The sequence below is a fragment of the Crocodylus porosus genome, unplaced genomic scaffold (assembly GCF_001723895.1).
Source record: "Crocodylus porosus isolate Cpor-Errol unplaced genomic scaffold, CroPor_comp1, whole genome shotgun sequence".
In the NCBI taxonomy this organism is placed as follows: domain Eukaryota; kingdom Metazoa; phylum Chordata; order Crocodylia; family Crocodylidae; genus Crocodylus; species Crocodylus porosus.
In genome coordinates this window covers 120,217,502-120,234,316 of record NW_017728886.1, presented here as the reverse complement: position 1 = coordinate 120,234,316, position 16,815 = coordinate 120,217,502, and the positions used below count along the sequence as shown (strand labels likewise).

At 39.6% G+C, this 16,815-nt stretch overlaps 2 protein-coding genes across 5 annotated transcripts in view; both read left to right on the top strand.

Annotated features, from left to right (window-relative positions):
- The window catches only part of CUNH7orf57 (chromosome unknown C7orf57 homolog), a 29,001-nt gene extending 14,267 nt beyond the window's left edge, over window positions 1–14,734 (top strand). The window contains exons 5-8 of one of the 4 annotated variants that reach the window (XM_019541187.1): window positions 7,816–7,916; window positions 9,460–9,596; window positions 11,113–11,181; window positions 12,985–14,734. In XM_019541187.1, coding sequence (XP_019396732.1) covers window positions 7,816–7,916; window positions 9,460–9,596; window positions 11,113–11,165 — 291 coding nt within the window. In that variant the 3' untranslated portion in view covers window positions 11,166–11,181; window positions 12,985–14,734. Of the gene's footprint in view, window positions 1–7,815; window positions 7,917–9,459; window positions 9,597–10,001; window positions 10,185–11,112; window positions 11,182–12,984 lie in introns of those variants that run through there. The other 3 variants (XM_019541166.1, XM_019541176.1, XM_019541196.1) reach the window with 3 other exon arrangements.
- Window positions 9,517–16,815, top strand: part of UPP1 (uridine phosphorylase 1) — a 33,798-nt gene continuing 26,499 nt past the window's right edge. Inside the window, exon 1 of the mRNA XM_019541154.1 lies at window positions 9,517–9,596. The gene's annotated coding sequence lies outside the window, so the exon portion shown is untranslated. The remainder of the gene's footprint in view (window positions 9,597–16,815) is intronic.

Sequence of the window (16,815 nt, the reverse complement as noted above, 5' to 3'; positions counted from 1 at the left end):
GATCATGGAATCCCATGATCACCTCTTGGTGAAACCGGCCAATTGTGGCCTTGGGTCCATCATGATCTGCTGGCTGGAAAACTGGCTCCGTGGCATCTTTAACAGGAGCCGGGGCAGATAAATACTAATTTTCTAAATTTTTTAGAGGCTCCACGCCATATTTTGCCCACCACTGTTCTAATGCAATTCAGACAAAATGGAATAGCAGGGAACAAGTGACCTCACCTCAGAATAACCTATACATTGGTAGTTAGAATGCTTTCTAGGGAGGTCAGATATATCAATATGACTATCAGGCAGAAGAGGAAAATAACCTAGGTCTCCCACATCCTGGTGAGTGTTCTAGCCACTGACCTGTTAAATGAAAGGTTCAGGCACTAATGGATCCTGATGGGGATTAGGCATTATATAGATACTGACCTGCTCAGTCCTATTAAGACTGACATGCTTCTGGGGGTGCCTAAAAGAATCATTGGGCTAGGAAGAAAGGCCACAAAAGTGAGCATGATTTTCTAACTTACTGGTTAGGGCAGACCTAGCATGTGGCTTTGTGTTTTCATAAAAAATGGTAATTGGCAGCAGTGCAAGGACACACTTGGGCACCTAAGGCAAAGTGGAAGCAGCAGCTTCCAGTTGCCACCCTGTTTGTGACTGAATGCAGGGCTGCCAGCAGCGACCGATTTTTTTCACCCTCTGCCCCAAATCAGGGCTTGGGGTGGCTGTTCCCTTTATGCCTCCCTTCCACTCCCCCACCCCCTCCCAGTTAGGCCACTGGTCATTGAATAAAATACAGAAACAGCAGCATCAGCAGCCTTATTTTGAAAGAAAGAACAAACCTTTGTTCATTTTTTGGGAGACGTAGGCCTACTTTCAAACACAGACTTCCAGACAATGAATCCTGAGTGAAGATACCTGAGCCCTAGAAAGAGGCAAGTTTTTAGACTTATTCCTGTGTTTTCCACTAGTTAGTTTAAACAGCTGCCCACTCAGTATCCTGGGTTTTTTTGTCAGTCCTATTTTGTGGCAACTATTCTCACACATTGCAGAAGGAGTTAAAGTGCCTAGTTAAAAACTCTGGTTTCTGCTCTGGGAACCGGTCATCTTGAATCTTTTTTTGGAATTGCCCTTAGTGCCATGCCATGGAAGAAGAAAACTGCCTTCCTCAATGACTATGATTAATACAGTAAACTCTGAATTTAAACTTCCTTAGCATTTAGTTATGAGGTCACATGTTATTTGAAACTAGTTTTGGAATTCTCTAAAGAGTAATGTAAGAAACCATAGATGTAAGTAGTACATGTACACCGAATTGGAGATTTACTAAATATTACTAAAGCTGTTTGAGTCACTGTTTGCTCAGATTTCTTCCTCTCTTTCATTCTGCATGCTAAAACCAAATCTTAAATTCAGCTATTTTATATTTAACACATGGGAAGGGTTAGTATAATATCAGAGATGACAATACAGATGCTTAACAATGATATGTAGATTTCATGTACCATTTAGTTGTAGAAAATTTAAATGCCTCAGATGGTTTGTTTTCACTTGAAGGTTAAACTCATCTTCTAAGTGTTACTTCTAACTCAGGCTGTGTCCATACACAAACCCTTAATTTTGGTGCAGTATATATTAAAAACTCAAGTTAGCTGGCTTAGCAGGAGATATAGCCTTCGCAGCTGTTTGGGAGTCATGACAGTTTGCTGTGTTGCCCCTCTTGGTAACTGGTAACCCTCCCAAGCTACCCTGCAGTGAAGGCATAACCTGAATGAACACTTTTGCACATCAGCAAGACAAACTGGTCACAAAATGCATACCCAAATCTTCCCACCTGATTTAAGGACAGATTTTTACTATTTTTAAAACCTTAGTGAGGACAGTTGTTTAGAAGCCATTTCCAGGTGATGTTTGAAGACCAAATATTGAGTAATAAGTGAAAATTACAATAAAAAATGTGTGAAGCACCCTGTTGTAAATAGCCAGCACAAGTTTTCTGTGGGTACATCTATGTGAGATGTGAGTGATTACTGCACATTTAGCATAAGCAAGTACTAACTAAATGTGCAGTAACTGCAGTTACTGTGCAGTAGGGCTGGAAAACACCTTTTAAGTGGTGCTACTGCACAGTAGCCTAATACTACTGTGCAATAGCATCTCAGCATGGTTTTTGCCATACGATGCTACTGGGTAGTAGTATCAGGCTACTGCACAGTCACTGTCTCCTGCAGACATGCCCTGTATCACTTAAATATCACATATCACATAGTGCTGACTCTCTACGTAGGAGCAAATTTCATGCATTGAAACCAGCTTAATTCATCATTGTCTGAGGTAGGAGAAGCATAATAATAGGTAGAACATATGGAAAGGAAAGTAAGTATTTAACAATACCTTTTCTTAGTAATGAAAACTATTACTAGAAATAGGTAAAAACATTTATTTACAATATTTTTAAAGTTATCAATATCCCTTTGAATAAAATTAAAGTACCTGGCATGGGAAACTAGAACAGAACATACAGAAAACAAGCATGAACCAGAGCAATTACTACTTCACAAATAAATAACTGTGTGCATTAGCAGAAAGCAAGTGGCAGTTGGTTGCTCCTCAGCTTTGTTTCTCTCTGTTGTTGCTATAGTGGCTGTTGTCTCAGAAACCCTGGAGACTGCTTTTCTTCTCTATTTGCTGTCTGAATGACTTTTACAAGGGAGAAACAGACATTGCCTGACATTACACGTGCCACCATAAAATTTTGTGCCAGCACAAATAGTAAGCAAATAGACATCCCTATCTTCTGTTGGGCCACATCAGAGGAAAAATCAGTGGCATGACAAAAAGTAGTAATAAAATGTGCTGCTTTATTGAAGTAGATGTCTTGTAGCTCTATGGTGGGAGAGTGAAGGCAGCCTGAGCTGCCTGCAGTCTCCAGCTGCCGCAGGCAGGTGCTGTAGGGGCTTGAAGACTCCTCAAGGCCCTGGAGCACCAGTCTGGCTTTCCCTGCTTGCAGAGGGACACCTGAGGGAATCTTGGGGTGTCTTTCTGTATATGGTGAAGTTGAGATTCCCTGCTTATGGATACACACCTTGGGGTCTCCAGGGGAGCATCTCTATGAGTAGGGAAAGCTCACGTGAGTCCCAGCCTGGAGGTAAAGGACCCAGAGGATCCTTGGAACCCCATGCCCCCACTCTGGGACCTGCTTACCCAACACTCCCCATTTACTCAGATGGATCCCCTGGAGATTCCAGGGGCAGGTCTGGTAAGCAGGGAAAGGCCCACTTTTTCCCCTGCCTGCCTATACACCGCCCCCCCCCGAGATTGTGGGTGTAGCTCTGGGTAAGTGGGGAAAGATGGGCAGGTGCTCTTACAGCTAGATCTTGCCCAGAAATTCCTGGGGTTTACAGGAGCAAGCCTCTCAAATCTCGGAAGAACACATTGCCCCTTGTCCCACAGCATCAATGGGTGGGACAAGAGGTGAAGTGCATTTTGCTCAATGAAGCTCATTACATCGCATCGCAGCACAGCGGATTTGCTTCATTTGGCAATATCCATTTGTAGCCTCAGAGGATTTCAAGTTTCTTTGCCACTAAAAGCAGTTGAAGAAACCTCTGATACAGAAGAAAGAGGAATTTTATTTTTCTACTTAAATCCTACTTCTAAAAAATGAATTCACATTTCCCTAAAATTAAGAATGAATTGTTTTTCTAACTTAAAATGTAGCTTTTCCATTCATTTTTAATTTAAGGAACTCTGATTACATGAAATGTGCTTGGCATTATGTTTCCTCACAAAATGTGTGTAAGTAAAAATTATCAAATTTAGCCATAAAAATACCACAAGTATCTGTGTTAATCAAAGTCTGGATATAAAACTAGGTATGGTAAAATAGTCTTCTAGCTTTTCATACCCATAAACAGGAATGGTTTTCAGAGCTTTAGGGACCAAATTACTGAATTATTCCTTGGCCTTCCTCTGCAGTATGGCTGTTGGTTTTTTTTATTTATTTACATGACAATCTTTTGCTCACCTCTGCATTCTAGGTCTTCCTGTTCTACTTTTGTATTTACTTAGGCTTCCTTTTCCTTTTCTATGCTATATTCCAGCATGTTCTCATTGTCAACACAGATTCTCATCTCTTTCCTGCTGCCACTAAGGCCCCTGACAAACATTCACTTCAAGGCATGTGATCTGATCCTAGATCTCAACAGTTATGCCTCCCACCGTGCATGTCAGGGGGCACAGTTGTGGGAACTGGGGATCATATCTCAATTGCACCATATTACTTGTGCAGAAGCAGCCTGGGAGCACAATCTCAGGCTCCTCCTGCATCAACAGATTTGGTGCATGACAGTTAACTGATCATTGGCTGGTTCTGGGGACCTCTAGGGCTGTTCAAGCCCCTGTGTGTCCCCAGGAGCAAGCCAGATGATCATGGGCAAATTGAGACTGTCCTGTGGCTCAACTCCTCTGGAAGTCCTGATCTGCCCATGATCTGCCTATTGAACTACCCTGGGGTGGTCCCAATCAGCTGATTGTCAGCAGGATCTGGGCCATTCTGATATTCAGTTGGCTGGAAGGGACCACCCCAGGGTCTGAGCCCCGGGGCCATCCCTATCAGCTGATTATCAGGTGATTGGGACTGCTCTGGGGCTTGACCTCTGGAGTGGTCCCTGCCACACTTTCACTTTAAGATACAACAGAAACCAGCTGCAAAATTATTGCACATATTTTGTGTAATAACTTTGAAGCTGGTTTCCTGTTTTATTGCATCTATCCCCTGAATGTGTGGCCTACTCAATCTTTAAGACATGATTAACTGTTTAATTGCATCCAATGCATACTATTAGGTCCCCATGCAGATGCAGACAAGATCAAATCAAAGTTGTGTTTCTGTGGTGCTTTGTGTTCCAAGCATTGCTCTGCTCAGTATAATGTTAATATATAAAACATATTATTATCAAAATGTATCAATCGTCTCTGAATAGTTCTGAACCTTGATTATAACCTGAAACAGTAAAAACATGAAATGGTAGTTTTTGGAAGTTATAAGATACTTTGCATCTGAAAGCTCATATTTCTGAAGTATAACACTGGTTGTGGAATCATGCAACATGCATTGCAATAGAACACATAGGCAAATTAATTAGAAAAATTAAGTGTCAATTGTTTTTAATGCTTCATGGAGTAGGAGAGCAGCTCTGTGTAGCTAAAAGGGGTTGTTTTTGTTTGTTTGTATGTGTTGGGGGGGTTTATGCTTCTGGGTTTGTTAAGGTGCTCAAGGTTTTTCTATATACTGTTATGAAACTACACCATTGTTCATGTAGTTTTTTATTATTAAAAAAAATCTAAAATCATCTTCCTCAGCCTCAGCTCTTCTATCTGTGGTTTTTATTTTTTCTGTACTGTAATAGCACATATCCTTACTCATTACCAGACCCTTGATTTCTTGATCCTGGGTAAAAGGCTATCACTGCTAAAGTCATTAGGACTTTATGCTTCTTTCCCTTATTGGTTTTATGTCCTTTTCAGGAGTCTATACTTAACCTTTTTAAAATTTTATTACAGTCTTCCTAACTCCCATTCCACATCTGCAAATATTCTCTAAAATATCTGTAATTTGCTGTCATTTGTCAGAATAAGATGCATTTATTTTAGAACTGCATCAGTGGTATTTTGCTATCAATGCAACTATATAGAAATAAATTGTATTTTAGTGGTTTCAATCCAGTTGCAGTTTCTTATACTTACTATAACTTTACAATTTTGTTAATTTTGATATAAATATTTCTATTGTAAGAAACAGATGCACTTTAATACTATGTACCTTTATGCCAAATAACATACAGTTAATTTATCTAGCAATATTTCACTTTTTGATCATTCAGTCTTCAAATTTTTGTATTAATATAACAGTGGTGTTAGGTGCTGCATGCCATTATGTCAGCTGTGTCAGCACTTGAAGTCAATGCCTGATCCCACATTCAGTGTGCTGAGTCCAACCTAGTACATAGCTCTGGAGGCAGCACGTGGGGTGGGACTTGCACACCAGGTCTGGGGCCATGAGCTGGGACTGACCTGGTGAACCAAGTCTAGTGGTAGGCCAGCCCCACACACCAGCCCAATCTGGCATGTGGTTGGGGTGGGGGGGGTCTGGAAATTAGGTGATGGAGGGCAAGGAAAGGAGGGAGCAGAAGGTAGTGTTAATTGCCATAACTCCTGGAGCCACAGCAGTTAACACTGCCACTGCTGTACATAAACATTTTCAGAGCCATGGAGAGGCCTTTTCCTCACATATGATGTCAATTGGTTTTGGAGAAAAAGGTGTTGTTCATATGCGAGAAAATATGCTAATTGGTTCAAAGACGCACAAAATTTCATAGCTGAAAACCTACTTTATCAGATGTTAAGGAATACTGAAAACCTAGCATCTGATGGAGTAGGCTGTTGCCTACAAAAGTTTATGTCTCACTGAACCATTTAGTCTGTAAGGTACCACCCTGCGCCTGACTAGAATCACATGGCTCAGGCTCGCTATCTCTATCTCTCTGTATTGAAATCATTGGAATCTTTAGGACAGATTTCCAACAGGTATTTATGTAATTTCAGTAGGAGTTTAGGCACTATAATGAGACTTCAGGTGCCCAAGGCAGTAGTGGTGCCTTCTACTGGCCTCAGTGATCCCAACTCCCACTCTGGCTTCTCAGGGTTCTGGCCTGCTATTTCCTGCCACTCCTTGATGTAATGGATGTTTGGGAGGTGGCTCTTAAGCCACCAGAGTGACTTCCTCAGGCGATTCCCTCTTTCTGCCTCAGTTGAGTCCACTGAGTTCTCCAGCCCTTGCTCACAGCACACAGGTCTTGGCAGTCTAGCAGACAAAACTATGGTGCCTCCCTGAACCACCCTTTCAACCAATTCCGTGCCTCCTGGCCTTAAACAGTAACCTAAAAAACCCAATACAATGCAAAGACCCCTTGGTTGCACATGGGCCTTTCTGCAGAACTCATTCCTCTCCAGGGATCAGGGCCAGAAGTTCCAATTCTAGCCCTGGAGCTCTGTTGATATCTCCAGTCTGGCTCTCCCCCTTCCAGGCAGCTGCCTTCCATTAATTCAGTGCTGGGGTTAATTACTTCATCAGCCCTCTAAGTTCTGTCAGCTAATCAGCTTATCTGAGGGGGGTCTGCAGCCTAGGGCTCTGTAGCCCTGTAACTCTGCTGCCTGCCTGCCAAGTAACACAGGGAGGAAAACTACAGGCACCTAAATAGGAACTAGGCACCCAGATACCCTTTTTGGAGGTGGTTCTTTGCTTTTTATTGCAGGATTTTACCTAAGATTGTCTTATCACTTCCATGTGATGTACTGAGCTATAATTTGAATCTAACTGCTAAAATTGAATTTTGCAGCTTAGTTTTGAAATCCACTACAGCTCTTGTGGTGTCAGTAGTGTTTATAGCTCAGCACATGGGCGACACATAGGGAGGGCACAGGGGACCAGCCCTCCTCCCCTGGTCGCTGACTGGCCACTGGGGGACCCCTCTCCCTCCCCAGACTCAGGAGGCACCAGTTGCCCATGGCTCAGCACATTTTGTAGATGTGTCATACTGAAAAAAATGTTAATATACCCACAGATATGAAAGTAAAAAGAAGTAATGTTTTTTCATAAATGTCAGTACTCCCTGTACTTCCCTATAATTACTGTTCATACCTTGGAGAATGCAGATACTGAAGACATCCAAGGCCACAAAAGTAATGCTGTAATATCCCCCAATTATACTTATTTTTAACCATAACCATTTGCATTAAATTAATCTCTCTCTAACACAGGTAAAGCTTCCTGCTATAAAACCTAAGTACCCCAACAGAATGCAGAATGCTCCTACAAATAAGGAATTCCATGAGGGAAATAGGCTTTACTTTCCACCTATGTAAGTAGTAGAAACATAGTAGTCACTAAGCTCCTGATCCTCATAAACATTAATGCATATGAGTAACTTGACTCAGTGTATGAGTGTTTTGTTGGGAGCATGACTTTCATCTGTGGTGTATCACTCACTTCTGTAACTTGCCATGAAACTACATTTGCTATATGGATGTGGTCAAATAGTTTTATAAATAACTTTAAAATGTGGTTCTGAATTTTAGAAATACAGTATTAAATGACCTTAAATTTGTAAATATAAGCATAAATATTCAAAATGTTTAGATTTCCAGAATAATAAGTATTCTATTCCACTGAAGTTTATTGTTGTTTAAAAAAAAAAAAGCACTTTAATTGTGCTTATTTTGGTGCTCAGTATATTAATACAAAATATAAACCATGAGTCAGTTTGCTTACTCCAGCCTAATAGGGGCACATATGCAACATTTACTGCAGAGCGAATTAGTCCACTCCGCAGTAAATGTCTTGTGTAGATGTACCCAGATAGCAGTTTTATAGAATGTTCCTAAATAGTGTAAATTAATTCATTTTAAAATTTCTATTTAAATGCAAAAAAAAGGAATAGAAAATGTTATATTCCTGCAGTACCTGAATATGTCCATACAGTAAACTTAGTACCCAACAATGTGGCATCCTCAACCATTGGGAGTTTCTCCAGGCAGTTTGCTTTCTAAACTTGAAGCATTTTTCCATTTTTGTGTATGTGGGTTGGTTAGTTAGGGGGCTGGCTAATGGGCATTGTCACCCACCCAAAGTTCCAAGCTGATTGGTTCTGGTGTCAGAGGAGTCCACTTAGAGCAGCACAATGAGCTTTAAGGTAAACAGAAAGTTTATCAGGGAAAGTTAAGTGTGCTGTACAGATCTGGCTATAGAGTTAATATTACTTAGGAATCTTAGGTTTTCTAATGTGACTTGTATTTGGTTAAATTTTTCATTCATGACATGAACTACCTTGTCACTTTATCTCATTTCCCCAACTATTCTAAAGCCCAAGTCCCTCAAATGTTACACATATGTAGACTCTTTGAAATGGGAGGCATTGCTTACACAAAATTATTTGCATCCAAGGTTGTGAGATCATGTCTTAAGGGTCTGTGTTCACTATATTGGATATAGCTATGATGTATATTGTAATGGTAACATGGCATATGCACTGATAGCTATTAATTTTATCTTTCATGTAACTGTTTACCTTGCTGTTTTGGAGCAAAATGTTTGTAACCTTGTCAGTCAAAATGCCTATTGAGTTTTGCATGACAGAGGACTGCTGCATTTTCTCTGTGGTGATGATAAATAAATGTTATTTGTTATCTGAACATTTATTCAAGTGTTAGAATATTTTTCTAAAATTCATATTAAATTAATGTTATGCTATTTAAGCACTTGAAAAATAAATAGTATAAGCTAAATCTTAGGAAAAGAGAATACTTTTTGTAAGTTAAGAAGTTTGCTATTCATCCCTTTTTAAGGTTTTGATTTTTTTTTTTCCTCCCCATAATTTCTGTGTGTGTATGTGTGTGTGCTTGCAGGCCTGTTCAGAAAAACGGTGAACCAGTAAACTTCAGTAAACTGATCAGTAATGGTTACGGCAATGACCAGATTCAGCAACATGATGAAGGGGAGAAAAAGGGTCAGCAAACACCAAAAAATAATGGGCAACCTGAAGGTATCGCATTTTGCAACTATTTTTTTTTTCTTAATTTATCAGTTATTTCAAGCTACCAGCCAGGATTAGTCCTAGCAACTTGTATATATCTTGTTTTTAACATAATTAATATTAATTAAACACAAAAATGATGTAGGCCTAGAGTCCCAGATTTTTATATTTCATTTCCGTTTTATAAACTGTTTTTTCCCTTAAGAGTTAGCAACATTTCTAAGTATTTTGCTAGCCCTTTACAAGTAATCTCTATTGCCTCCCACTTGTATGACTTCTCCATATACTTTAGAAGCATAACAAACATTTCTGGTTTACTGATACTTGAAGGGGCTAAGGAATTGCCATATCTTAAATCTGAATATTTAATACTTTCTGTTTCAAAGATATTTATGTTTATTTTTGTTTATACAGCAAAAGCTGTGTTATCCGGCACTTTATCAACCAGAGAGCTCCACTAACCGACATCCGAGGGACGCGGCAAAAGCAAAACCAGAAGTCCCACTTCTGGTTTTGCTGCCGCAAGCAGAGTTCTTCTCCTTCATTTCCTTGGCCCACGGCCCAAAGCAAAGTAGCCTGTGCAGGGCAAAGCAGACTGCATGGACGCCAGCACAGTGACGCCAGGGAGTGCACCAAATGGTGCACATTTTATTAACCAGCATATTTGGTTAACTGGCATCTCCCATTCCCATTGGATAACAGAGATTTTGCTGTATATTTATTCATTTATGTATCTAATTATGTTTATTTCATTTATGCATCTTAATTATTTTACATCATTACCTTTTATTAATAAATGTTTATGGGTTTTTTAATATATGTCTTTACCATATTTGTGAATAAGGATATTCCTAACAGCCAAATCTAAAAATATGTGTAGCATGGTCTTGATCTTGCTACCAATACTTACTTCTTATGCTTTTATTGTTATTACATTAATCTTAGTCTCGATCTGAAATAGGTGCCCAGCCTGAGAAGCAACTCTTCAAACTCAGATGTATGCACCCCCTATGCTTATACATGCAGAACCCACAATTATCCCGTGAGAATTAAAGACCTCATTAATCAACCAAGAAGCCTAAAGCCAACTTTTCCTAACAAGTTGCAAACAAATTGATGGTCAATCTTTTGATAACCTTTGTCTTTTGATTCTATCTTACATTTTGTGCATTAATATTTTTTCCCCAAAATTTTTGGGAGGTAATGCTAAGGATTTCAGGATTCTCAGACTTTCAAATTAATTAGTAAGGCAGACTTGTGCATGAGTCCAGCAGAGAGCACCTCAAGAAATAAAGGACAAGTGTATAAACTGAATCAGACTAAAATATTCTTGCTCTTCTGTACTTTTAAAAAAAATTTGTTTTGAATCTTAAATAAGGTAGCTTGACCCAACCATTTCTGACTCAAAGTACGTGCAGCTAAATATTGCTTCACAGTGATGCAAGAAATTCAGGGTAATAGCTAATTGTGTTGATTTCCTTTTTTCAATTTTTAATTGATTTTCTTTTTATATAACTTGAAATAGAATTGAAAAATCAACCAAATGAGAGAGAGAAAGGAAGGACAGGCATAATATGAAAAAGATGAAAATTCTGTAAGTTTTATATAGTATCCTGAATTCTTTTTTCTACATGTTGTTAGATTGAGTTAGAATAAGATCATGCTTGCTTCTTATCCCATTATTGCCCTTGTATGCTCATCACATCTGCACAGGTTCAGATATACTCTGTGCGAAGGAGAGGTGTCCACTAGTACTGCTAAAAGTGTTGACTAGCCCCAAATGTGTAGTTTAGTCTTATCCCCTTCACGCTGGTCCTGAACCCTTTCAAAGGCTTATTGCTGCCAGTCAGTACTATTGCAGGAGTACATCTTCTCCCCTTTCACAAGGCTCAGGTTTGGGAAGGCTATAATTCATAATTTCAGACATGACATGGTCACCTATTATATCAATGCACATTTGTAATGTGCTCTTGGGGGAAACGGCTATACCATGTTTAAATGGCAACAGTCCCTCAAAAAACCTAACATAATAAATGAAGGGACTCTGTGAACATGTCACACTGACTAGTGTTGTGCAAGATGCCAGAAAATACTGAGATTTTGAAGTTCCATAGCCCTAAACTAACTAGTCAGCTTGTTAGGTGTCATGTGTTCAATGAAGCTGAGAGAGACAGTGAGCATGAGGTGTTCTTAATTTGCCACCTTTAATGAGAGGTGATATTGTCTCCAGTCATGTCACCCACTTCTTAATTCACATTACACAGTTATTGTCATCAAAAATATTAATCTGAGTATCAAACATGGAAAGAAACATCTAAAAGAGCATAGGATGTGGGGATTCCTTGATTGCTATAAATTATATCTCCCACATGAAATATAACCTTTTTTAAGTTTTCCAAGATTAATTAGAAAGGGAAATGAAGCTGTTGTATTGCACAGTATGATTCATTTACATTTACATATTGTTTCCCAGTTTGGTATTCCATACAATAATCAATATGGAAATTATATAAGGTACCATGGTTAGGATTATAAATTCTACTTTTCATTTTGTACTTGCTCTTTCTCTTTTTGTTTCCTTTTTCTGTCTATCATTCCCTCCCTTACCAAACTCCTTGTCTATCTTATCTCGCATTGTTATTTGTTATCTTGTATCCAGCCTCCTTGTTGGTTAGCTGCAGTTAGCAGCAGTAGTGATCCCACTCAACTTTGTATATAGGAGAGTGAAGCATTACAAAGATAGAGCTCTGCAATTAATGCAGAAAAAAGTGACTTCTGCTAACGAATTGAAAATTTACATTTGAATTAAATGACACATCTTGTCCTTTCTTTAACAATATGAAGGCCTTCAGGTACAATACAGCAGATGTCATTCTGAGGCAATATCACAATTTGGGAAGCCCAGATAGGGAGTATATATGCCTAGAAGAAACAAGAGTTCACTTCTTCTGGGGTTCTGTGTGTTCGTTTATGGTCAGTTTTGATAAAACCGGGCTAGAATGATGCATCTACTGCTACATATCTCCACTAGCCATTGACTTCAGTGAATTTCTGCATAGGTACTGGGGGCAGCCCACACTGACCAGTCCAACTGGCTTAATGAGTGTCTTAGTCTCCATGTGCTACTCGCTTAACATGAGCATTATTTGCTAGTACTTTACCAGCTATCTACCATGCTAAATACAAGCAACAAGTAAAAGAAGCATTGCAGAGCATGTGTGCTTAGCTTGTGCATTGCAGATTTTATATGAAGTATTTTCTTTCCTCCTGGTCAGCTAATAGAATTGGAGTTTGTGACTATTTTTTGATTTCGGGAAAGGGAAATATTATAGCATTTGGCCATACCTTTTTAAAATGACAGAAGTTGTCACTTGTGCTCTCATCTTTTGAATTGCAGATTCAGACACATTCCAGCCCGAATCAACCTACACAGGACAAGTGAAAGTTGCACCTTCAGGAATGTAATAAATGTGAACACTTAGAGAGCATCAAGAGGAGTAAAGCTTGAGATGGCTTATGAAACAAGTGTCTATATTTATAAACTAATGTCTGTTTCATTGCAGGTATCTAACCATTGTAGCAAAATTTACCCCTTGTGTTTACCTTATAGGTTTATACCACAGATGAATTTGGTTTGGCACTTCACTTCAGCAAATGTTAAAGTGCATAGGTCATAGCTACCTCTGTTATACTTAAGTCGGGTTTAACGTAGATTTAGCATACAACATTGAAGATTTTATCATCAAATGTACCACTAGACTAGTTGTTTCAACTTGCTGAAAGGACTTGGCTGCACACAAACACCATTCCAATATAATTCAAGAAATACAACCCCTTAATGTGTACACAGTTATACTGGTATAGCATATTCCCGTAACGGATGATGCCTGGTAGCTATACTGTACAGGTATAACAATGTTTACATTAGGGATTGTTCTGTGTAGCTGTTTAAGGGAGTGGGGGAACACATTCCTTACTGAAAAGCTACACTATTCAAAAAAACTGTGCTTGGACCAGATGTAGGACTTTTTTTAAGAGTTCTGCAAGACTATACCTGCTGTATAAGAACTTGCTTGATCAGTAGCACTTCTGTAGGGAGAAGACTAAATCAGCAAATTCTTTAGAAAACTAAATCATACTTTTGCACTACAGGAGTGGTTCAGTAGAGCAAATGATGTCAGTTTGAGCAATGGATGTGGTCTGCACTTTGAGCCTTAAAATCTTAATAATATTTTTGTCCGACTTGAAGTCTTGACTGGGTCAACAAAATTCTATTTAATGCCAGACTTCTCTATTCTTGAATGTTAAGAAAAAATGTTATATTTTTTTGAAAAAGTAGTGTATATTAACAGTAAGGATGGCACTATGAAAGCTAGAGTATACTGTACATTTTCAATATGTGAATCTTGCTCTTATGTCTGTTTGAACTAGGGCTTATCCAACAAATTTCATATATACATATGTTGAGTCCGTCTGAGGAAATGTTGCTAAAAGATGGGCATAATTTTTTATTTGTTTTATTAAGATGTTTCCTATGAAAAAATATTTTTTTATTCCACAGGAATATAAATGTGATTATTTCTTTCAGAATGCACCCACGGGACATTATCCATTTCTTAACCCCAAACTGAAAATTGTAAGCATACTACTGGAAAGACACCTGCCTGGATAGAGTCTTTTAAGAATTAAAATATATTGCAAATTTAGTGCAAATTAAATTAGCTTATCATGAAAGTTGGTTAGACACAGTTATGAGGATGGATCTGTTACTAATTTATAACCGAAAAACTTTGGTAAAAATTATATCCCTATTGAAACCAATGGGAGTCTTGCTGTTGCCTTCAATGATGCCAGGATTTAATTTTTCATTTCAAATATATGTAACCATATATTTAGTTCTGGTTTCTAAATAAATGGCAAACAACATACTTAAACATTGTATTATTTGCAAAATCAAAGTGCTTAAATGTATGGAAGTGGCTTAAGAAGGACGTAATACATTTTATAGTGTCCACATAATAGGGAATCCCATTTCTATTACACATAAAGAAATGCATTTTTAAGGCAATTAAATTATTTAGAAAGGTTGAAAAGGTTGTAACAAGCTGTTTGTAACAGGAATGCAAATAAATGTTTGTTAAAAGTTATGATTTCAGTTCAGGACAATTTGCTTATGGCCTGTAATTCACATATCATTGGACAAATTGTTTTCATGCTTTTGCAGAGGTCTCCATGGTTGTCAGAGTAAATGTAGAATTTTTTTCTCCAAATAAAATTGGGTGCTAAAAGAGTCCTTTATTACAGAAAGATATAAGAAGCTGAAATATGTAACAGCCTGAAACATGGTAAGTCTAATGCCAATAATAGTTATTTTAGACCAAAGATAATTTATGTTGGGAAATTCTTTACATATAGCAAGCAGATTAAACCAGTTACATAACACAAAGTTTTCAGCAAAATTAGTACTGCACATAGCTTTATGGAAATTCTGGGAATTTAACACTTTTCAGCTGACACAGAACATATTAAAGGGAAGACAGATGAGGGAAGAAGAGTTATAAACAGTTTTCCAAATCAAAGGTGCTTAACTTTTATGATATCTAACAGCAAAATCTTTGAAGCTTTTTTAATTATTATTTATCAATGGTAAGAATTGTTTTCCTCTTTAAATATTCTGGTAATTGGTTCCTCAGGTAGTTAAAATGCACACCGAATATGTCTGTGCTCCATGTACATGCACATGGATGGCTGTGACTAAAAAATAAGCACCACTTACTTTTTTCTGCTTTACATGTCCTAAACCATGAGGCATGGGGATGTTTTGGAGATGGCCCTGCTATAACTCTGGAGGTTGTCATCTGTGTGGGTTTCAGAGTGTCAGCAGTAGGTTAATGATCTGAAGGCTCCTGAACATCTTTACTATAGCCTTTTTGGGTTTGGACTCTGTGGGCACGTCCAGACGAGCACGCGCATGTGGTATGTGGTACCACAAACACATCTGTAGTGCCACATACCACACAGTCAGGTGTCTTCTGCATTGCAAGGGCATGCTGCTGGTGCACACACTGTTCCGTTTTTTTCCCTATGGGGAAAAAAACAGAGCAGCACACATATGGGCAGCGCCTGCTGTTGAAAAGCAGAGCTGGGCTGCCCAGAGTTATGCTGCAGCTCCCAGACAGGCTCCACCCAGCAGGACTGCCACAGCTGCAGCAGGACCCCAATAAGGCTGTTGGGGCCAGCACAGTGCTGGCCCCAGCCTCCCCTATCACCCTTGGGGTAACTTGCCATGCTCCAAAGTACACATGGCACAGGCATTCCCTGAGGACAAGTAGCTTCAGTGCAAGGTGTACCACTGCCACTTGTCCCTGGGGAACCAAACGTCTGCACTTGCTTGTGAAGTGGGAGTGGGAGGCAACCCGGGGGGTACTTAAGACTTAGTGTGGACATACGCATAGTCATCCAGTACTAATGTGGAAAAGGGAATTGCTGCAAAGCGAGGAAGGATTATGATTGGGCCCTCCTTTTCTATACTGTGCGTTCTCTTTTATAATTTTAATATTTCCTGCTGAGGTGGATCCAGGATTTGGCAAAGGGGGTGAGGGAGAAGCCATACAGTCTGCAGGAGTGGCTGCACCCCCTCTTCTAGCCTTCTCCCTCACAACCCAGCAATGTGGACAGGGCGGATGAGACTGTAGGAACCTCTGGGGACTTTTTTAAAGAAGGTAAGAATTTTCCCTGCTCCTTCCTTTCCCCTCCATGCTCAAAGGCATTCCCTTCCTTTCTCCTCCCCATGCTCCTCTGCCTATCCCTACTGCTTTCTCTGCTGTGCCTGGGGTGCAGCAAACTTCAGAGGCCTTTCTGCCCTCCAGCTAAGTTAAGTAGGGGCTATACTGAGTAACACTGACAGCGATGTCAGTGGACTGGGGGCTGGGTTCCTACACCATTCCCACTCCCCTAGAAGCAGGTGCAGGGAGTGGGAACTCATTCCTCCACCCATCTCTGCTCTCACTGTCACTGTTCCCAGCTAAGTGCAGCTGGAGGAGTAACATCAGCTTTTCCCTGCCCCAGGAACAGCAGGGAAAGGTGCTGCAGGGAAGGGAGTGGGGAAAGGGTAATGGAAGAGATGTGCTTCTGAGGATAGATTTCATAGATATTAGGGCTGGAAGGGACCTCGGAAGATCATCGAGTCCAGCCCCCCGCCCAAAGGGCAGGAAGTCAGCTGGGGTCA